The 23,882-nt window shown below is 37.6% G+C and overlaps 1 protein-coding gene across 3 annotated transcripts in view; it reads left to right on the top strand.

Moving 5' to 3' along the window:
- The window catches only part of RUNDC3B (RUN domain containing 3B), a 144,331-nt gene that overhangs the window by 111,926 nt on the left and 8,523 nt on the right, over positions 1-23,882 (top strand). For 2 of the 3 annotated variants that reach the window (XM_040644294.1, XM_040644296.1), the window contains 2 exons: positions 11,720-11,866; positions 18,573-18,694. In XM_040644294.1, the coding sequence (XP_040500228.1) occupies positions 11,720-11,866; positions 18,573-18,694 (269 nt within the window). The remainder of the gene's footprint in view (positions 1-11,719; positions 11,867-18,572; positions 18,695-23,882) is intronic. The other variant, XM_040644295.1, reaches the window with a different exon arrangement.

The following is a 23,882-nucleotide window of genomic DNA, read 5'->3' as shown; positions in this document are numbered from 1 at the left end:
AAACATATGGTTATCCACTTTGGTTTCTCACTTATTCTCCTTTCTGATAATTGTTACCTTGAGGAAAAGAATTTAAGAGTACTTTGGCTTGATGAGAAGTCGGATTAGTGAATATGTTAACATTTTTGAAACCAAAGGCACCCTGGGGAAGTAAAATATCTAGAAGTTCTTACGCAGTATTAGCCAACTCCTGCTTTACTCCTTAAGTCTTCATGAGTCTTGCAGTTAAGTCTATGAGCTCGTACTTAATGAGCCATCTATTTTTAATTTTAGCTTTGGATTGTTGTATTTGTCTTAGGATTAATTTTCCTGCTAGTTCAGAAAACGCGATTCCATCTCATGAAAGAATACAGATATTTGTTCTTGTGGGTCTGAGGTTTGGTTTTATTTTCGTAAATCTAATTTTGTGGAGGCTATAAGAAGAGATAATCACCCCACCTATGAGCCATAAGATTCTTTTTGTATTTCTTTGTCCTGCTGTTTAGGACTATTTCATTGAAGTCACTAGTGTCGAGAAATGTTGAAGAGAGCTGCAAAATCTTAAGGCTATATTCCTTTGGAGTATCCTTATTTTGAAAGAGTTATAAATTGTATTACCTTCTTTTTTGCCTTTTAGCCACTCTTCCCATCTTGATAACTTTTCAGTATCTTTATTTTCCTATCTTCCATTCGTTTTCTCATTATTTCCCCTCTGTCCCTCCGGATCCCCTTCTGTTCTCTCTTTCCTCCCTCACCCTTCTTCTCTTCCTCTCCCTTCTCCCTACCCTCCTTCCCTCCTTCTCTTTTTTTTAATTTCTTCTCCCACTGTTCTTTTAGAGCCCTTGTTTTTAAACTTACTGGTAGGAGGACTCACTTCATCTAGTGCTTTAGTGTTTTACTAGTAGTTAGACTTTCACTGATGATTGTGGCCGTTTACAGGGTTTGTGTTAGCATAGACATAATTTCTACCTGCTTTACTGTGTAATTTTTTCATTTATCAAAGAGAAGTACTCACAAATAAGTTTGAGCTTCTGTTGCTAAAAATACCATTTGATACAAATACTTTGATTGCTTCAGAATGGGCAGGGAAAAGTGGGCAGACTGTTTACAGAATAGTTCAGTAGAACTCTCTTCAACATCTATAAACCTGTGCTGCTTGGTATGATTCAAGGTGTTGACTGAGCCTTTCATGGATTGTATCCTAGTTCCCTTATACGCCTCTGACAGTTATGAAAGCAACTAAGAATTATATCTTCTTATTTTTCGATCTATAATTTTATTTTCTATATGACATATAAATGACAAAATGTGGTTTATTCATATTCTGATTTACTTAGATTGAAAAGTATAGATCTATTAGCCAGTCTTGGTCCACTTATGTCTCTATAACACATGAGATGCTCCTGCTTTTATAACTGCAAAAAATATTATAACACATGAATACGACGAAGTTAAAAGACTGACCATTGTGCTTTTTGCTGCAATATCCCATTTTGTCACTTTAGATGATAGTAGGAGGTAAAATATTTTGAATAGCCAAGACACTGTAAATAGCAGCCCTGCCTGTAGAGCTGCCTGTTGAGGAGCCATTGAGTCTCAGTGGAAGGGGATTATTTCTATTACATGTGGTAGTAATGACTGACTTTGAAATATGTTATGGCAGCAGCAAGTAATTTATGCAGTATCAGAGAAAGGAACGTAGTGAAAGTGTCTGTTGGTCTATTTGGCATGGATCCGAACTTTATCTGCTGGCGCTCAGCTCATGGCAACATGCTTTCATCTGTGCCCACATCGATGTTGGTGCTTTCTTTTAGGTAGATGGCCCCTGTTGCGAGCAAAGCTATAATTCTGAACAAAAATGGATAAGCTGGTTGGCGTATGGACATCACTGGACCCAGAGTTTAGGGTCAGGACTTGAAGTAATCTCTACCCTGTTTGCTGTGCCTTCATTAACCGCTAAAGCAACACCTCTTATTCACACTTTAGCATGTAATACTGGGGTAATGCTATTCAGTAATAACAATTCACATGAAGCTTACCACCACCTCTCAGGGAATCTTTGTTTATATTGTGTATAATCTGCTTTTATGTTCTTAGCAAGCATGAGATATGCCCTCCTAATTCCTTTGGCTCTACTTTGTTCCAAGAGAGTTTGTAAAACTTATGTAAGTAAAAATGAAACCAACCTAGAGATCTTTCAGTTGTTTCACCGAAAAGGCTAAATCCCCAACTTTTTAATGTAAAAATTGAGACTTTGGATTTCCAGAATAGTGTAGTGCTCTATAAATAATGTTTGATAATCATAAGCTTTCTCAGGATCTGGTTTTTGCTCCCACAAATCTGTACTATTAAGCCAAAGCTGTTAAACTAACTTCGTCACTGGTTATAACTAGTTTTGTTCAGCTTGTCTTTTAACAAACATTGCAACACCTACAAATTATGGAAGGTGAAAACAAAAAGATCTCAGCCAAAGAACATTCAGGTGCTCTTAAAAAGCGTGGAGAAAGAAACTGACCATAGAATTCGTCATTATATTACATATTATAATTATAATTTCCTGCTAAGAATGGGATGTCTGTATTTCTCTCTAGGAGCTCTGTTGAGTTAGCTTTGGAAAGAATGATAATGTGCTGTTTGATTTAATAATTTCTTGGTGTAGCTGATGTTTCTTAAAATGAGTGATTGGGTAGCACATATGCTGTCACCTACTCATAGAAAAATGCTTTCACAGTGGAAGATCTTATATTTGTTTCCTTACTATCACTGTTTAACTTTAAATATGTTTTCAGTTTTTCTTTATTATTAGACCTGGCAAGGTCTAATTAATTATGCTGGATCTTCTATCTTTTCCTTTATTTCAAACATAGGAATATCATGTTAAAATTTTTTTAAGTATTACAGGCTGACTGTAAAAAACTCAACAATAAGTAAGTATATAAAACACACACATTGAGCAATTGGTTACTTTTTGTTTCCAATAAGTTCCATTTGGTGTGTTTATATTAACAACTCCTGGAGCCCACATGTCCCTTATAGATGATAAGTTATATAAATGCTTTGTTGGTGTGCCTAACCCACTCATTTCCATCCTAAAGATCAGATTTATTGTCATGTGTTTTTATTTTCTGCTTGGCTTTTTTCAGTCCTCTGAGGTACATCAGTGCTATTCTGGCTATCATTCATAAAATTTTTGAGATTATAGACTTTTATATGCTTTCATGATCTATGTGAGCTATTTTTTTTTTTTTTGATGGCTTAGGGGAGATATAAATTATTTCGAGGTCCTTGTGTTCTCTTTCCCATGTGCATTTTTCCAGTATTTTTGGAGTAGAACTCCCTGAAGCACTAGGGCTGCAGAAATCTTTTGCTGCTTGGCAGGGAGTTGTTGACCCTGAAGCTACTCACGGGTCTTCCACTTTCGAGAACTCCACCAATACTTCCCATTAATTTATTAAGAATTGAGTATAAAGATATTCTGATAAAAGAAATGCTTATTTTGTTCCTCAAACCCATTTCTATGAAAAGTCTGGAGACAAGAATAAAGAACAGCCCACTCTCTGGCTCAGGGGCTGATTCAAGCTGGCCTCTGTGTCTACACAGTGTGCCTCTCCGTGTTTTTTTTTTTCTTCTACGCGTCTCCTTCTGAGCCTTTTATCACTGTTTCAATCTCTTCATAATTAATTGGCCTGTTTAAAAAATCAATTTCTTCCTGTTTCAGTCTTGGTAGTTTATAGGTTTCCAGGAAGGCCTCCATCTCTTCCAGATTGCTTAATTTATTGGCATAAAGCTGTTGATAAAAGTTTCTAATAATCCTTCCAATTTCATTGGTGTTGGTTGTGACCTCTCCCTTTTCATTCATAATTTTATTAATTTGGGTCCTTTCTCTATTCTTTTGGATAAGTCTTGCCAGTGGTCTGTCAATTTTATTAATTCTCTCAAAGAACCAGCTTCTAGTTCTGTTGATCTGCTCTACTGTACTCCTGGTTTCTAATTCATTGATTTCTGCTCTAATCTTGATCAACTGCTTTCTCGTGCATGGATTAGGCCTGTCCCTCTGTTGCTGTTCCAGCTTCTTGAGGTGAGAATATAAAAACTGCATTTTAGATTTTTCTATTCTTTTGAGTGAGGCTTGGATGGCTATGTATTTTCCCCTTAGGACTGCCTTTGCTGTATCCCATAGGTTTTGGACCATTGTGTTTTCATTCTCGTTGGTCTCCATAAATTGTTTAAATTCATTTTTGATTTCCTCGTTTATCGAATCATTCTTGAGCAGGATGGTTCTTAGTCTCCAAGTGTTTGAGTTTCTTCCAAATTTTTCCTTGTGGTTGAGTTCCAATTTCAAAGCGTTGTGGTCTGAGAATATGCAGGGAACAATTTCAGTCTTTTGGTATTGGTTGAGACCTGTTTTGTGACCATTCGCTATTCTTGAGAATGTTCCATGGGCATTAGAATAGAATGAGTATTCTTTGGTTCTGGGGTGTAGTGTTCTATATATATCTATGAGGTCCAACTCATCGAGTATGGCATTCAAAGCCCTTGTTTCTTTGCTGGTTTTCTGCTCTGGTGCTCTGTCTATTTCTGATAGTGGAGTGTTGAGGTCCCCTACTATTAATGTATTTTTATCTATATGTCTCTTTATTCTGGTTAAGAGTTCGCTTGTGTATCTTGCTGCTCCCCTGTTGGGGGCATATATATTTATAATTGTCATATCCACTTGTTGGATACATCCTTTAAGAATAATAAAGTGCCCTTCTGTGTCTCTAACTATAGTCTTTAGTTTAAAATCCAATCTGTCTGATATGAGAATTGCTACCCCAGCTTTCTTTTGAGGACCATTGGCGTGAAAGATGGTATTCCATCCCTTTACTTTCAGTATGAATGTATCTTTAGGTTCAAACTGAGTCTCTTGTAGACAGTACATGGATGGGTCATGTCTTTTTATCCAATCTGCAACCCCGTGGCGCTTTATGGGAGCATTTAAGCCATTTACATTGAGACTGATTATTGAGAGATATGATTTTAATGATGCCATGTTGCCTGTAAAGTCTTTCGTTCTATAGATTGTAACTTTCTGTTCTGTATCACTCTCGGGGCCTTTTTACTTTTATAGAACCCCCCCTTAATATCTCCTGTAGGGCTGGTTTCATGGTTACGAAATTGGTCAATGACTGGCGATTCTGGAAGGTCTTTATCTTTCCCATCAATTCTGAATGACAGCCTTGCTGGATAAAGGATCCTTGGCTGCACGTTTTTCCCTGAAAGAGCTTTAAAAATGCCCCCCGCCAACCCTTTCTCTCATTCTAGGTCTGTGTAGACAGGTCTGACGTAATTCTGATACCTTTGTCTTGGTACGTGAGAAATTTCTTTGCCCTGGCCGCTTTCAATACTCTATCCTTGGATCTAATATTTGCGAAATGCACTATGACGTGACGTGGCATAGGTTTGTCGTGGTTGAGCTTGGGAGGGGTCCTCTCTGCCTCTTGGACACGAATGCTTGTTTCCTTTGCTAGATTAGGGAAGTTTTCAGCTATAATTTGTTCAAATATCTCTTCTAGACCTCTGTTTTTCTCCACCCCCTCGCGGATGCCAATGATTCTGACATTGGAACGTTTCATTGAGTCAGTAATCTCCCGTAACCTACATTCTTGAGATTGGATTTTTTTGAGCCAAGATTCTATTTTAGCTTTCTCTTCTACTAACCCATCCTCCAATTTGCCAATACATTCTTCTGCCTCATTCACCCTGGCCATCAGAGCCCCTAGTTTTGACTGCGTTTGGTTCATAGAATTTTTAATTTCTGCCAGATTCGCTCTCATTTCCACCCTTAGAGATTCTGTATTCTCATTAACATTTTCGTTAATAATTTTTTCGAGTCTACACATCATTTTGACCATTGCTACTCTGAACTCCATTTCTGTTAATTTGGTTATGTCCATATCCATTAGTTCTGTGGCAGAGGCCACAGACTCATTGTCTTTTCTTTGCTGGGGGGGATTTCTCCTTCTCGTCATTCTGATGAGGAGAGGTTGTGGGGTTGTCCAGAGCCCAAATTATTGACCAGGACCTAGGTAGTGCACCCTTGCTTTATAGGGACCTTAGGGATGTGGGCTTCTTGATTTTTCAGCCTGCATTCTGGGGCAGGGGCCTGCCGCGCTGATACTCAGGCAACCCTGTTTGTGTGGAGTCTCCGTGTCCCCTGCGAGGGGGGATGGAGATGGGCATGCTGTGAGCCGATATTTCCAGCCTTTTGTTCTCTGGCAGCTTTCCCTGGTGGTTTGCTGTGCCTCTTCTGAGAGTCAGAGCAGCAGTAGCCGAATCTCAACCTCTGTCTCAGAACAGAGGGATCGCAGACCGTTTTCCACTGATGTTTTGGCCACTTTAACTCTGTTTCTGTTGGTGCTGCTCAACCCTGCAGCGTCCCGGGATGTGCACACCACAGCTGGCGTCCCAGCCCTCTCTTCCAAGGCCCACGCATCTCTGTCCTTTGTGTTTCTAACACCGCCAGCTGCCAGCCACCAGCCGCCCCTGCACGCTCCTCAGCTCCTGGTCACAGTCTGGTTCCAGTGCGTGCACCGGAGCTCTGTTTCAGTCTGGTCGCACGCATTCCCTGGCTCATGGTCTTAGTCTGCTCTCTTGCGGGTGCCAGTCTGCAAGTCCGTCCGCTCCCCGCGCAGGTGGCTACTGCTTCCCGGCACCCGAATGCGGCGTCTCTCTCCCCCTTCCATTTATCTTCCGATATCTGTGCGCGGTTTCATGGCTCCCCGCTTCGTACCTCAATACTCAGCGCTGGAGATGTTCATTTGTAGAGATCCAGATGTATCTTCCTGCGTCTCAGGTTGATTCCTAAAATTCATATTTTAAACCCCACATAGCCAAAGCAGTTTTTAGAAAGAAGAATAAAGCTGAAGACATCACGTTTCTTGATTCCAAAACATATTTTAGATTTATAATAATCGAAACAGTATGGTACTGGCACTGAAACAGACATATAGACCATTGGAATGGAATAGTGGGCCCCCAAGTAAATCCACACATCTCCAAGTCAACTGATAACTTTGACAAGGTTACCAAGAACACACAATCGGAACAGGAGAGTCTCTTTGATAAACGGTGTTGGGAAAACTGAATATCCACATACATAAGAATGAGATTAGACTCCTTTCTTACCATTTACAAAAATCAATTCAAAATAGATTGAAGATTTAAATCTAAGACCTGAAACTGTAAAACCACTAGAAGAAAACAGGGAAATAACCATTACTATGGGCAATGTTATTTTTGGCTATGATGCCAATATCATAGACAATCAAACCAAAAATAGAAAAATAGATTGAATCAAACTAAAAAGATTCTGCTCAGCAAACATTCAATAGAGTAAAATGACAACCTGCAGAATGGAAGAAAATATTTGTAACATCTGTCTGATAAGGAGTTAATATTCAAAATCCATAAGGAACTCACACAACTCAATAACAAAAAACTAACTCAATTTAAAAATGGGCAAATGACTTAGACATTTCTCCAGAGAAGACATAGAAATGACCAAGACCAATGAAAAGATGCTCAACTTCACTAATCGTCAGGGAAATGCAAATCACAGTCACAGTGAAATATCTTCTCACTTAGAATGCCTATTACCAGATAGATGGTAGATGACAACTGTTGCTGAGGATGTGGAAAGAAGGGAACACTCATGCACTTTTGGTAGCACTGTAGATCGATACAGCCACTTTGGAAAACAGTAAGGAGGTTCCTCAAAATATTAAAAATAGAACTATCTTATGTTCAAGCAATCCCACTTCTAGGTATTTATCCAAAGGAAATAAACTCATAATTTCAAAAAGATACCTGCACTCTTTATGTTGATTTCAGTATTATTTACAATAGCCAGGAGGTGAAGCAACCTCATGGATGAATGGATGAATGGATAAAGAAAATGTGATACATGAAGACCCACTCATGCACACAATAGAGTATTATTCCACCTTAAAGAAGGAAATCCTGCCATTTGAAACTACATGGATGAAACTTGAGGAAAATTTGCTAAGTGAAATAAACCAGATGCAGAAAAACAGTGCATGATCTCACTTATATGTGGAATCTAAAATAGTCAAATTCATAGAAGCAGAGAGTAGAATGGCTATACCAGTTTGGGCCTAGAGAGAGGGGGAAGTGAGATGCTGCTCAAAAAGTACAAAGTTTCAGTTACACAAGATGAATAAGTTATGGAGATCTAATGTACAGCAACATGACTGTACTTAATACTGTATTGTAGACTTGAAGTGTTCTAAGAGGGTGCATCTTATGTGTTCTCATGACACAGAAGTAACTGTGCGGTGATGGATATGTTAACTAGCTTGAATGTGGTGATTAGGTTGTCTATGTCTATCAATCAAGTTGTACACTTTAGATGTATACTTTTTTTTTTTTAAAGATTTTATTTATTTATTTATTTGACAGAGAGAGACAGCCAGCGAGAGAGGGAACACAAGCAGGGGGAGTGGGAGAGGAAGAAGCAGGCTCCCAGCAGAGGAGCCTGATGTGGGGCTTGATCCCATAACGCCGGGACCACGCCCTGAGCTGAAGGCAGACGCCCAACGACTGAGCCACCCAGGCGCCCCCTAGATGTATATGGTTTTTAATTGCTAATTATACCTCAGTAAAGCCATGGGGGGATTGAATTAGAATTTATGTGGCCAACTTCTTGTGTAATTACTATTGAAAATCTGAAGAGAAATTATCTATCTAGCAATTTAAGGGTAGATACCATAGGAAAGTTCTTAAAATTAGCTGTGATAAATATGTTACTGCTACTTTTGTAATAAATAATTTTCCTTTATTGTATCTTTCTGTAGATTTATTACCTTAATTAGAGATGCTCAGTTGTTAACGAGAGACTTGTATCATAAATAGAAGTGACAAGTAGAATCTATCTCATATAGAATGATTTAATTTTTAGATTAGCTTATTAGTGTTAACATTGGCTAGAGTTTTTAATTAAAGTTAAATGCTAAATATCACATAATTTTACCTTAAATTGCCACTGATTTCACACTAGGAAATAACAGTAATTGTTGAATAATTTAAGATGAACCAATTTTTAAGTTAGGCCAATGAGAAAAATATCCTCATTTTTCATATTAACCTCATTTAGATTACCTTTGTGTAGGTCTTGAAGTTAACTAGGTATGTTTTGCTTGTTCTCAGTGAGTAATAAGACTCTTTGATTGTAAGAAAGCACAGTGAACTCTTAAGCATAAATGGAATTCATTAGATTGATAGCAACAACAGGAATGGAGAGAAAGACTGGGAAAGTAGGCTTGGAGAGAGGTAGGCTGAGCTACTTTGAGGGTTAGCAAGTAGGAACTTCAGGTCTGTCTCTTTGCTGGTACATTTTGGTCAGGGCCCACTGCTAGAATGAATAAACCGCTTTGCCTCTTCATTATCCAAATAGGCAGAGTCAAGATTCAGAATTCAGGGGTGGGGTTTTCAACGTGCTTTAATCTACTTGCCTGCCCCTTAGTGTACTTGAGTAGTGAGAGAAAGGGCCTTACACAAGGGTTCTCCAGGAAACTTTCCCTTTCCCTTTCCTAGTGGCAAGGCAAGAGCCAGCATTGTCTGTCTCCACATTTGTCACAGAAGGTGGAAAGCAGATGCAGCATGGATGAAAGCTAAGCCTATCCAGTACCCTTCAATCTCTCTCTCCTGTTTCAAAGGACTGGGCAGCTGCCCATAGAAAACGATGTCATTGGGATTTCTAAACACAGAAGTCTAAAGACAATATGATAAGTTGTCATTAGGCAAAACTTTTCCATGGATAAGTAATGTGTAAAAACTTTTATGAAACTCTGTTCCTTTTTTCATTTTATGCAGTGTAAAACTTTCCACTTTCCAGAAAGAATATATTCTAAATCGGAGGTTGTTCAATTACTTACATTAACTGAATTTTCCCAACGTCATTTCCTCACAGGTACACATTTGCCTTTCTTGCATTCTGCTCTGAATATTTCCTGTAAACCAGTGATGACATTGAAGTTGAGTTTTCCAGTGACATTCACTGGAGACCCTAGAGAGAGTGAATATGTGAAAGAGAAAAGTCTAATAAGAGAAGCCAAAATAATGGTGGCTTGTTTTAATAGATTCTCTGGCCAGTATTCCCCATTTCTGCTTAACATGATTTTTCTGGCAGTCTTGAAGTTTTTGTAAAATCTTTACTGTTTTCATAAAAACCCATGTTAAAGTACTTAAAAAGTCCTTTTTAAAATTTTCATCCTTTTTCCAGTGAAATGAAATTGTTACAGGTAGCCTACAAGTATATCTTACTGTGATAGCTTCTCACAGACTTGGGCCTGTTTTACTTTTTTAGTATTCCATTCTGAGAATCTAGTATTTACATCAAATAATGTTTCTTTGTGGACATAGATGGAGCAAATATTTTTAAATGTACACAGATACTGTGTAAAATCAGAAATATTCATAGGTAGGCTGGTAGAGACATATAAATGGGGTTTTTCCATTTGAATCACAGTTTACAGCTAGAGGTGCTGTGCGGGTTCATTTTCTTTGGCGCAGGATGGTCTTGCCGACACACCACTGACTGCCACCACAACAGGACGATTGTTTCTGACAGTTAGTGGCAGGCACATATTACTTCCCTGCTTCTGAGCTGATGGCTCAGACTTTGCTACGCCAAAGTCACGGACTCCCATGAGACAAGGCAGTTTGCCTACGTGGTATTTTGAAGCCTTTTAGAGGTAGAATAGGACCTTTGTGAACAGAATTATGCTTTTAAATTATATTTAACCACCAGTTCAAATGTTAACTTAGTCTTGTGACAGTGATTAATTGGTTTGTGAGGTTTATATTTTGGCCAAAAGTTAGCTTTTTTGCAAGTTGTTATTAATGAGTAGTGGTTCTACAAAAACGAGAGTAAACCATGAGCTGTTGCAATGGTTTCATTCCTTTTTTTTTTTTTAAGATTTTATTTATTTATTTGACAGAGGTAGAGACAGCCAGCGAGAGAGGGAACACAGCAGGGAGTGGGAGAGGAAGAAGCAGGCTCATAGCGGAGGAGCCTGATGTGGGGCTCTATCCCATAACGCCGGGATCACGCCCTGAGCCGAAGGCAGACGCTTAACCGCTGTGCCACCCAGGCGCCCCTGCAATGGTTTCATTCTGTAGTTGAAATATTTCCAGTGGGTTATATTGTTCAGTGCAGTTATCATTGATTTAATAATTTTCATAAAGATTTATTGGTAGTCACTTCTAACAAAAAATTACAGAAACCTTATGGATTTTTTATTTTGTATTTTTCTGCATTTAGTTTTATTCATTTTGTTTTTTGTTTACTGACTTAAATTGAGTGTGAATTTTGATGCTCAAATTATACACCTGGAATCTTTTCTTATTTTAACTGGAATCTGATAATCTATGACTTTAAGATACTATAATTTTTTAGGTAAGGTGTAAAATGCAGCTTTAGTCCTTTAGTAATATCTTTGTGGAAAAGTTAGGAAGTCTGAATTTCACACGTTAGTGATTTAGCCTTTAGAGAAAGAATGAAAAACACATGTTGTAGGAGACATGAGTAGTCCCAGCTAGCTTTCCTATAGCTCTGTTGACAATCTGTTAACATACCATCTTAAAAAGATGAATTTTGGGGGCCGGATTGATACCATTAGGTTCCTCTGCCATTGCAGAACAGTGAAGACAAAAGCACTCACCATCTTAATATTCACAGGACTGTGCTAAAGAATAATGATTTAAGATCAAGACAAGAGTTAACTGCCCACCTCACCAACCAGTGGCCTTCCCCAGGAGCTCTGGATGTCAATGCTGTTGCCTTGGATACGTTGCTTTACCGAAAACACAATAAACAGTGGTATGAGTAAGTGTAATACTTTTTTTTCCAACTAATTACAAATTTAGTTGTACCAAAACATATGGTTATCCACTTTGGTTTCTCACTTATTCTCCTTTCTGAATTCATTATTACCTTAGGGAAAAAGAATTTAAGAGTACTTTGGCTTGATAAAGTCAGATTAAGGAGTGAATATGTTAACATTTTGAAACCAAGGCACCCTGGGGAAGTAAAATATCTAAGAAGTTCTTACGCAGTATTGTACCAGCTCCCTGCTTCTCCCTTAAGTCTTCAGCCAGTCCTTCAGTTAAGTCTATGAGCTCGTACTTAATGAGCCATCTATTTTTTAATTTTAGCTTTGGTATTTGTATTTGTCTTAGGATTAATTTTCCTGCTAGTTAGAAAACACAAAATTCCATCTCATGAAAGAATGACAAGATATTTGTTCTTGGTGGGTCTGAGGGAGTTTGGTTTATTTTCAGTAAATCTAATTTTTGGAGGCTATAGAAGAGATAATCACCCCACCTATGAGCCATAAGATTCTTTTTGTATTTCTTTGTCCTGCTGTTTAGGACTATTTCATTAAGTCATAGTGTCGAAATGTTGAGAGAGCTGCAAAATCTTAGGCTATATTCCTTTGGAGTATCCTTATTTTGAAAGTTATAAATTGTATTACCTTCTTTTGCCTTTTAGCCACTCTTCCCATCTTGATAACTTTTTCAGTATCTTTATTTTCCTATCTTCAGCTCGTTTTCTCATTATTTCCCTCTGTCCCTCCATCCCCTTCTGTTCTCTCCCTTTCCTCCCTCCCCCCCTTTCTTCTCTTCCTCCCTTCTCCCTCCCTCCTTCCCTCCTTCTCTTTTTTTTTAATTTCTTCTCCACTGTTCTTTTAGAGCCCTTATTTTTAAACTTACTGGTAGAGCGACTCACTTCCATCTGTGCTTCTTAGGGTGCTTTTCACTAGGTAGTTAGTAGCCAGATATTTCTACAGGGTTTGTGTTAGCATAGACATAATTTCTACCTGCTTTACTGTGTAATTTTTTTCATTTATCAAAGAGAGTACTCAAAATAAGTTTGAGCTTCTGTTGCTAAAAAATACTTTTTTTGTCTGTATCACTGATTGCTAGAGATAGGCAGGGAAAAGTGGGCAGACTGTTTACAGAATAGTTCAGTAGAACTCTCTTCAACATCTACTAAACCGTGCTGCTTAGTATGATTCAAGGTGTTGACTGAGCCTTTCATGGATTGTATCTAGTTCCCTTATACGCCCTCTGACAGTTATAAATAACTAGAGTATATCTTCTTATTTTCGTCTATAATTTTATTTTTCTATGACATATAAGTAATAAAAATATTAGTTTATTCATATTTCTGATTTATGATTGAAAAATGGAATCTATTGTAGTCTTTGGTCCACTTATGTCTCTATAACACATGAGATGCTCCTGCTTTTATAACTGCAAAAATATTATAACATTAACTCCTGACAAGTTAAAAGACTAATAGTATGCTTTTTACTGCAATATCCACATTGTCACTTTAGATAGTAGGAGGTAAAATATTTTAGACCAAAGACCTGTATGTAGCCCTGCCTGTAGAGCTGCCTGTTGAGGAGCCATTGAGTCTCAGTGGAAGAGTTATTTCTAGTTGACCTTCACATGTGGTAGTAATGACTGGCTTTTACAAAGTATTATAGCAGCAGCAAAAGTAATTGCAGTATCAGAAAAGAACGTAGTGAAAGTGTCTGTTGGTCTATTTAGCATGGATCCAGACTTTATACTCTTTGACTCAGCTACGCAGCAACATGCTTTCATCTGGCCTTACATCGATGTTGGTGCTGCTTTTAGATGGCCCTGTTGCCGAACGGCTATATTCCTGAGCAAAATGGATGCAGCTAGGGTGTAGTATGGACATCACTGGACCCAGAGTTTAGGGTCAGGACTTGAAAGTAATCTCTGCTACCCTGTTTGCTGTGTAACAACACTAAGCAACACCTCTTACCTTCTGCACATGTAATACTGGGGGTAATGCCTATTCAGTAATAAATTGCATGGCACCTACTACCTCTCAGGGAATCTTTATTTATATTGTATATAATCTCTTTTTATGTTCTTATATAACCTTGAATATACACCCTCCCTCCGTCTTAAGCTCTACTTTGTTAGAGAGTTTGTAAAACTTATGTAAAAGTAAAATGACCAGCAGATCTCCAGTTGTTCTGAAAAAGTAATCCCAACTTTTTAATGTAAAAATTGAGACTTTGGATTTCCAGAATAGTGTAGTGCTCTATAAATAATGTTTGAAACAAATCATAGCTTTTCTCAGGATCTAGTTTTTGCTCCCCTCAAATCTGTACTATTAAGCCAAAGCTGTTAAACTAACTTCGTCACTGATTCCTCTTAATTTGACCAGCATCTTCAGGACGTTTAACAAACATTTACCCAGCACCTACAAATTATGGAAGAGGTGGCTAAAATCTCTCAATAAGGAACATTAGTGCTCTTGAAAACGTGGAGAAAGAAACTGACCATAGAATTCGTCATTATATTATATTATAATTATAATTTCCTGCTAAGAGTATGGGATGTCTGTATTTCTCTAGGAGCTCTGTTGAGTTAGCTTTGGAAAGAATGATAATGTGCTGTTTGATTTAATGAATTTCTTGGTGTAGCTGATGTTTCTTAAAATGAGTGATTGGGTAACTTTGCTATGCTGTCACCTACTCATAGAAAAATGCTTTTCACAGTGGAAGATCTTATATTTATTTTCACTTACTATACTGTTTAAAAAACTTTAAAAATATCATTTTCAGTTTTTTCTTTATTATTTAGACCTGGCAAGGTCTAATTAATTATGCTGGATCTTCTATCTTTTCCTTTATTTCAAACATAGGAATATCATGTTAAAATTTTTTAAAGCATTACAGGCTGACTGTAAAAACTCAACAATAAGTAAGTATATAAAACACACACATTGAGCAATTGGTTACTTTTTTGTTTCCAATAAGTTCCATTTTAGTGTGTTTTATATGTAAACTCTAGGCCACATGTCCCTTACTAGATGATAAGTTATATAATCTTGTTAGATTATTGCCTAACCCACTCATTTCCATCCTAAAAGATCAGATTTATTGTCATCATATTTTTATTTTCTACTTAAGCTTTTTCAGTCCTCTGAATTTATCATTGCTATTCATCTGGCTATCATTCATAAAATTTTTGAGAATTATGAGCTTTTATATGCCTTTCATGATCTATGTGAGCTATTTTTTTTTTGATGGCTTATGAGGAGATATAATTATTTCAGAGGTCTTATCGCTTCTCTTTCCCATGTGCATTTTTCCAGTATTTTTGGAGTAGAACTCCCTGAAGCACTGGGGCTGCAGAAATCTTTTGCTGCTTGTGAGGTTTGCGTTGACCTGACTCACATACGGTCTTCCCTTTCAGGCTCCCTGGCATCCTTCCATTAATTTTAGTAAATTGAGTATAAAGATATTCTGATAAAAGAAATGCTTATTTTGTTCCTCAAACCCATTTCTATGAAAATCAGACCAAGAATAAAAAGAACAGCCCATCTCTGGCTCCAGGAACGTTCATGTGCCTCTGTGTCTACAGTGTGCCTCTCCGTGTTTTTTTTTCTTCATGTGGATAACGTCTCCTTCTGAGCCTTACACTCTTTCTTGCCCAATGACTGCCAGACAATGTAAATTCTTATTGACTTCAGTACATCTATTGGGCAAATAAGTGATGTAGATTATCCATATCATGACTTCTGATTATTGATATAAAGTGTAAGATTGTAGAAAATTTACTAATAAGTGAATTCAGGCCTATTGCTCCATTTCGTTTATTTGGTATCTAGTTTCTTTGTATAGTAGCTTGTATTTGAGTGATTTAAAATTTTAAATAATTCGATAGTGAATATAGTGGGTTTTATTATGTCCCAGACGCTTATGACACTTGACATGATTCCTATCTTGCTGTCTGGGGTTCTTACTTTGATTAAGTACAATATTGCTATTTTTTAAAAAATCCGCTCCGGGAAATAGACTGTTGATTGGTTCGATGTGCATGTGGGTTACGTTTGAATCTTACAGTATGATGTTAAGGAGTCTAGAATTCTAAAATAGGACTTAGTGGTGACCTTTTAAAGACAAAACTCCTGTAGGCAGATTACTCCAGGATAACATGCTTGTCAGAGGGAGCTACCAGCTGTATTGGCAATCAGGTAAGAATGTGGAAAACCCATTCCTGGTCATGGTTGCAAACAGCTAAACTAAATTCCTCCCAGGCGGTGCGTATGTAATCTATGCAAGGAAGATATTACATGGTACTGTCATGAGTATCTTTTGAATAAGGGGCCTCATTTTGGCTTGGACTTTTTATTATTGCTTCAGAAATCATTGCCTACCAAGTTCTATTTCTGTATTTATTGGCATTTGGTTAAGGGGAGCCTGTAAACTGCAAGATTGTTCACTAAATGTAATAAATTAAAGGGTGTAGATAGTTTCCACAATCACTTTCCATTTGGAAATGTGATATCTAAAAGGAACTTCAGTAGGTAATGCAGAAAACTCTTTTTGCTTTTATCAGAGGCAGCTTTTATAGGCTTTCCTCCCCCCAACTAGTGACAGTTCTGGATTTCTATAAACATGTGCCAACAAGCTCACAGTCCTTATAATTTTCAAATGAATTTTATGTCTTTTTTGCTTCTGGGTATTTTGTTTGTAAATATTTCTATAATTTTTAAAATTTAATATTAATTATCAAGTTTCCTATGATGAGAAAATCAGTGTCAGAAACTCATTTAAAGCCAAAAGTTTAAAAACAAGCATTCTACTTCTTAGGCACAGAAAAATAATTTGGAAAGAAATTTATAACTTCCTTTACTGAATTCCTGTGTTCCTGCTTTCTTCTATAGCTAAAAAAATAAAATTTTAATGAAAGTCAAGTGAAATTTTCAGTGATATAATTCAATACAGTATAGTTTACATGGTCAGTCTCAGCCACAAGGCTGTTTTTTAAGAAGGTTTTTAATAAAACAGAAACCTAAATTTTTTTCTTTCTGTGATGGAGAAGGAGATAGCATAGAGGTTAAGGGGACAGAATTAGAACCAGGCTACCAGGTTCAAATCTAATGTCGTCTTTGTGCCCCATTGTACTCCACTATAAAATGGGAATAGTAGTAATTCCAACCTCTTAGAGTAGTTGTGAGGATTAAATAAGTTAATATATATAAAGTGTATAGGGACAGTACCTAGCATTTGGTAAACATTTTGTAAATACTGGGTATCCTCCTTTATTACATGTTGTATAGCTTATATATGTTTTATCTATTGTAATAATTATCAGAAGTTTCCTAATAGAATTTTCTGCTACTTAAAAATATAACTAAGAACTCCTATACTTGACATTTGAAAAGTCATGTTATAAAGTGAGAACACTGCCTACATTGTAAACTAGTGAAGTTATTCCATCATCTCATCCTTCATTTCTTAGATTAAAAAAACAAATAGATACTGTTGTATATATCCCCTCATACATAACATGTATACTTTCAATAAATTCAAAAGTTTACTCTGTGTGTATGAATACAGAATAGCTCTGGAATAGATCATTTAAATTATATATACTTTCCTGTAATGTTATCATAGAACACATGAAAATTCTAAGAAATTAGTTAGGGTTTGGCTACCTTGGGAAATAGATGTTAAACCTGAAAAGCATATTCTTTCTCCTGGATCACATGTATTTGGAAATAATAACGAATTCCATTCTCTTCCTTGAAATGTCAATAACACCAAAGCTGCATACATTTTTTGAGTTGTTTTTATCCTGACAAAACAAATATGAGGAAGGTTTAATAATAAACCTTATTAACTTTCCATTTATAACTGAATTTCTCCTCTACTATAATTCCTTTCTCATTAATTTGTTTAATGGAAATTGAGCTCACAGTAACAAATACATGAGGGAAGGAGGTTAATTATCTTGATAGTGTATTAACAGAAACAGCTGTTTTATTATCCAGCATTTTTTTTTAAAGATTTTATTTATTTATTCAACAGAGATAGAGACAGCCAGCGAGAGAGGGAACACAAGCAGGGGGAGTGGGAGAGGAAGAAGCAGGCTCATACCCGAGGAGCCCGATGTGGGGCTCGATGTGGGGCTCGATCCCACAACGCCAGGATCACGCCCTGAGCCGAAGGCAGACGCCCAACCGCTATGCCACCCAGGCGCCCCTATTATCCAGCATTTTTAAACCTCTAAATCACAGGAATTTGTGATAATAATTTGTAATTATTGTTATGTAAAAACTGCCTGTAAAAATATCAAGACATTGAAAAATTTTCAAGTGCCTGGGAGATACTAGGTCATTATTAAGTTTTTCATTTTGGTTTCTGCATTAAGAATAATCTGTGGATTTTCTGCTCCTTTGAAAATTGATAACAATCAGAAGGTCCCCATTTTCTCACTAGCTAAATAATCAAAAATTGGTGTAAGGATTTAAATTAAATTCTTTTCCTTTTTTAATAAACACACAGTCCTCCAAAGAGGGTGGAGGGAAGAGTATAATGGAGATCATATTGCAGCCACAATAGAGACAGTTTAGGGGAAGAACTGGGGAGAAGTAAACCAAAATTCAATTAATTGAAGCAAATCATTAAAGAATATCTCTAGAAATTCTTTTTTGTGAGAAGAAATCCAAGTAGTATTTCACCCTTGTTTTACAGAAAAAGTTATCAAAGTCTTGACCAGTTATCAGCTGAAGTCAGCCTTTCTCAGACGTCACTGGATCCAGGTCAGTCACAAGAAGGAGATGGGAAGCAAGACACATTAAATTTAATCAGTGAAGGTAAGAAAAACAAAATCGATTTGGAAATTACGTTTTCCTGCGCTGTGTATGCTTTGGTTGCAGAATGGTGAAGAACAGCAGTTGACACTTCTGTGAGGCACGCTAAGAATGAAGCTGCATTAGGGTTAAAAAAGGTGTGCTTTTGTTTGTTTGTTTGTTTGTTTGTTTTGAATAAGGGGCCTCATTTTAACCCTTGCCATTTGGGCTTTCTGTGTCTCTCCCACGTACTGAAAGGACTTTTATCAAGGTGCTGCACCACTGCCCAACTGCAGTTCAAAAGTCCCTTCTTGGTCTTCATTCTGTTAAACTTCTCAGCAGCTTTGGATACAGCTGACAACTTCCTCGTTCTTGAGTCACTTTGGGTCCCTCATTTCTTGAGTACCCTGAAAACCTGGGGAACAGATACGAAAGAGTTTGTTTTTCCTGTTCCTGCTTTCAGCTGTGCTCTGTCCACCCCTCTTTCCCTTGTGTCGCATCTTCCTGAACAACATCTTGGTTCAATTCCGAAACTTTGCAGACTGTTTTCAGTGATCATATTTCATTTTCTAAGACTCAGCCTGTGCTTTATAAACTTTAGTAGCTTAGCTGGTTCAGAGTTACTTTCTGTTCTGCCCCCAGCACAGGCTCGGGCTGTGACTCCAGCATTCTGGGTTGGACGAGTGGTGCTGGTATGATAGGGTGCTCCTGTCTTTTATCTCTGTGTCCCAGTTCTCCGTGTGCCAGTGTGTGCGAGGTGGGGGGTGGGGAAGAGTTCCCTGCCGCTGGGGGACCTGCACTCCTCTGGGTCTCCAGTTTCTCCCGTCTTCTCCCCTGCAGTAAATGGCACCACCACACGCATCACTAGATTCGGCTCTTCCAGACTGCTTATCATGGCCTCCTACCTGACCGTGTCCTTGCCAGCTTCTGCCTCACCTTGTACCGTTCTTTTGCTTGCTCCCTGCACCCGAGCAAACTGACCTCCTAGCTGTTCCTTCAGGTTGGCTCCTGCCTCAGCTATCTTTGCACTTGCTTTTCCTAGTGTCCTGAAACTTCTTTCTTAAGGTCTTTGAATGGTATCCTCTTTATCAGGTCTCTATTGGAATATCTCTTTAAAGAAGTGTTCATTGACTGCCATACCTTAAATAACCATTATCTCCACATCATGTCCACCCCGCCCCAGGCACTCCATCACATTGCCCTCTGTTATATTATGATTCTTGTCCCAACTCCCACTTAAATGTATGCTTTGTGAGGGTAGGGAATCTTGTCCATATTTTCCACCAGTGTATTACCAGATCCTGTCACATTATAGACAATTATTAAATATTGGTTGATAAATATATAATGAATGAATGTCACAGAATGTGAGGAACAAGGTACAGATAGTATAAAGTAAAAATTCAATTAACAAGAAGGCTCAGGCAATGGGAAATTATGTTAAGCAGAATTTTTTGCTTCTTTTAAGGTAGTTGTTGAAACATTCTCAGAGGGCCTTAAGTCTATTTTAATAGTTTAGTAAACAGTGTATACTGACTAAAAATGAATCTTTTCTTGATGATGTGGATAATAAAGATAGCAAAATAGAGTATCCTACTGGCACGAATGTAGATGGAAGAGAGTAAACTGAATTCACTGTCATAATTTAGAATATGTATATTTTAAAAATCCATTCTCTGAGTAGAATTATTTGTGATGACTCTCTATGTAAAAGACACATTTATTTAGGATTTAAATCAGTTTATCATTATGGGCGTATTAATAGTAAGAGGTCAAGATTGGTAATGGGTAATTTTTATATTATAAAAGCAAATATATAGAAGAGTGAAGCTAGAGAATTTTTAGGGCAGTGAAACTATTCTGTATGATACTGAAATGGTGGATTCATGTCATTATAAATTTGTCTAACCCACAGAACGTACAACACCAAGAGTGAACTCCAGTGTAAACTGTGAACCCTGGTTGATGATGATGTGTTCGTGTGGGTTTATCAGGTGGAACCAGTGTACCACTCTGGTTGGGGATGTTCCTAATGAGGAGGCTCTGTACAGAGAGAAAATCTTGGCACATTCTGCTCAATTTTGCAGTGAACCTCAAACTACTCTAAAAAATAAAGTGTGTGAATACAGAGAGAGGGAGGGAGAGAAGTATTGGCTTTAAGAATTCAAGGTTAATTAGCAGATTAAGTATTACTTACAGAATTTCCCTACCCAAAGAGCTAATAAAATGATCAAAAAAAAAATATTTACCAAAAAATACATCGACTGAAACCCAGCAACAAAAAAGAGCTGTAATATATTTAGGATAGTGTAAAACTAAAGAAAATTTTTTATTTTATTGTATTTTTTAAAGATTGATTTATTTATTTGGGAGGGGAGGGGCAGAGGGAGAGAGAGAATTTCAAGTAGACCCCACCCTGAGTGCAGAGCCCAATGCGAGGCTCAGTCTAATGATCTGAGATCACGACCTGAGATCATGACCTGAGCCAAAATCAAGAGTCAGATACTTAACTGACTGAGCCACCCAGGTGCCCCACTAAAGAAAATTTTTTAAAACTTGAAGGACACACATTCTTTCCACCCATAGCATCCTTTCTGCCCTCCCATAAAAGCCATACGGTAAGGAAACCATACTTTGATATGCTGATACAAGAGAGTGCCCTCGTGTTAAAAATTTCACAAACCAGCCAAATAAGCTAGCCTTCCTATGTGTACAAAATTACTATTCTTTAAAAAAATCACCTAAGTTGAGAAAAAAAATTCTGATGAAACCCTCCCCCAGAAAAACAGTAATGAAGCAGGAAAAAAACTGTAGTACAACCATATGATTTTTGAAGTATCCTCAAACAAGCATTTAAAGATATGATACCATTTTAAATTAGAAATCAGAAGCTAGGAACAGAAATGTTCAAGAGGGGTGCCTGAAAGACTGAAATCTACAAATTGACAAGGCTGACAAAGTGCCTGAGATCAAGCCCCGCATGGAGCTCCACGCTCAGCAGGGAGTCTGCTGGAGATCCTCTCTCACCCTCCTCTCCCCTGACCCCCCACCCCCGGCCTCCCAGCTTGTGCTCTCTCTCAAAAAAAAAGAAAAAAGAAATGTTTAAGAAACAGGAAGAAATGAATTGATAGTTGATTACTTTCTAGAAAGAAATGGAGGAAAAGGCAAAATTATATCAGAAGAAAATATTAAAGAATAAGCTGTTTAAAGAATAGATTTGAAAGAGAACTTAATATAGAACATTGGAAAAAGGCAGGAAAGCAACCAAGAGAATGAAAATGCAATGAAGAAAAGTAAAATGAGTCAGGAAGTGTTTGAATTAGAAGTCAAGCAAAGAAGATGAAATTTAGGGGCACTTGGTTGGTTCAGTCAGTTAAGCATCTCACTCTTGAATTCGGCTCAGGTCATGATTTCAGGGTCGTGGGACTGAGACCCACATTGGGCTCCGCACTCAGCAGGGAGTCTGCTGGAGATACTCTCTCTTCCTCTTCCCTTTCCCCACTTGTGCGTGTGCTCTAAATAAATAAATTTGTCTTAAAAAGAAAATATCAGAAGATAAAATGGCACCATAATTGTTCCTAGAAAAGGGTGAGAAGTTGTCATTTTTTTCAAGGCTTTATTAAGCCCTTCATATGTGACAGTATGCTAGTGACTACTAGTAGCTTCCCATATTTCAGCAAATTTAGGATGCCTTGGGTTTTAAAATACACCATTATTTTGTGTAGCCCCTCCAAAAAGAAAAAAGCCAACAATTAAATCATAACACGTTGTTTATATATCTCTTAGCATTTTTTATATTTATTTGTAAAAGATCCTTGGGGCGCCTAAGTAGATCAGTCTGTTGGGTGCCTGACTCTTGATTTCGGCTGAGGTCGTGGTCTCAGGGTCATGGGATCGAGGCCTGTATTGGGTTCCATGCTCAGCACAGTCTGCTTGGGATGCTCTCTCTCGCTGTCCCTCTGCCCCGCCCCCCACTTGCACACACACACACACACTCTCTCTCTCTCTCTCTCTCTAAAAGAAAAAAAAAGATCCTTTAGACTTTATTGTAATTCACATAACATACCAATTGTAAAGTGTACACTTCAGTGGTGTTTAGTATATGTACAATGTTGTGCAACGCTGAGCATGGAGCCTAATGCGGGGCTTGAACTCATGACCCTGAGACCAAGATCTGAGCTGAGATAGAGTCAGAAGCTTAACTGACTGGGCCACCCAGGCACCCCTTGTCTAGGTTCTCTGACTTAGCATTGTATTTTCAGTTTGTCCATGTTGCAGCAAGTATCAGTGCTTCATTCCCTTTTATGCACCAATAATGTTCCATTGTATGGATGTACCACCGTTTGTTAATCCATTCATCATTTGGACATTTGGATAGTTTGCACTTTGGGGCTGTTAGGAATAATGCTGCTATGAGCATTCATGTACAGGTTTTTGTGTGAACATATATTTTTATTTCTCTTGGGTATATAACTAAGAATGGAATTGGCTGGAGCCTGTTTAACCATTTGAGGAACTGCCATACTTTTTCCAAAGTGATTGTACCATTTTATAGTCCCACCAGCAGTGTATGGGGGTTTCATTTTCTCCACACCTTCACCAATATTTGTTATTGATGGTCTTTTTAATTATACCATCCTAGTGAGAAATGGAATTTGTGGCTTTGATTTGCATTGCCCTGAGTATAATGTTGAGCATCTTTTCATGTGCTTATCGGCTATGTGTATATCACTTTCAGATAAATGTCCGTTCGACTCCTCTATTTAAAAATTGCACTGCCTTTTTATTTTTTGAGTTGCAGTAGTATATTTTGGATAGTAGATCCTTAACAGATGTAGGATTCGCAAATATATTTTCCATTCTGAGGAACATCTTTCCACTTGCTTGCTAGTGTTCCTTGACTCACAAATTTTTAATTTTGACAAAGTCCCATTTAACCAGTTTTTCTTGTGGTTGCTTGTGCTTTTGGTGTCACATCTAAGAAACCATTGCCTAATCCAAGGTCATGCAGATTTACTCCTATGTTTCTTTTTCAGGGTTTTATAGATCTAGATCTTACATTTAAGTCTTTGATCTAAGTTTTTGTATTTGGTGTGAGCTAATCATCCAACTTGATTCTTTTGCAAGTAGATATTCAGTTGCCCCTGGACCATTTGTTGAAAAAAACTATTCTTTGCTGAATTGACTGGTCCTAGAACTCTTGTTGAAATGC

Source organism: Ursus maritimus, unplaced genomic scaffold (genome assembly GCF_017311325.1).
Source record: "Ursus maritimus isolate PB19 unplaced genomic scaffold, ASM1731132v1 scaffold_3, whole genome shotgun sequence".
Taxonomy (NCBI): domain Eukaryota; kingdom Metazoa; phylum Chordata; class Mammalia; order Carnivora; family Ursidae; genus Ursus; species Ursus maritimus.
Note: the sequence above shows the minus strand (reverse complement) of the source record. Positions and strands in the feature narration are given on the sequence as shown.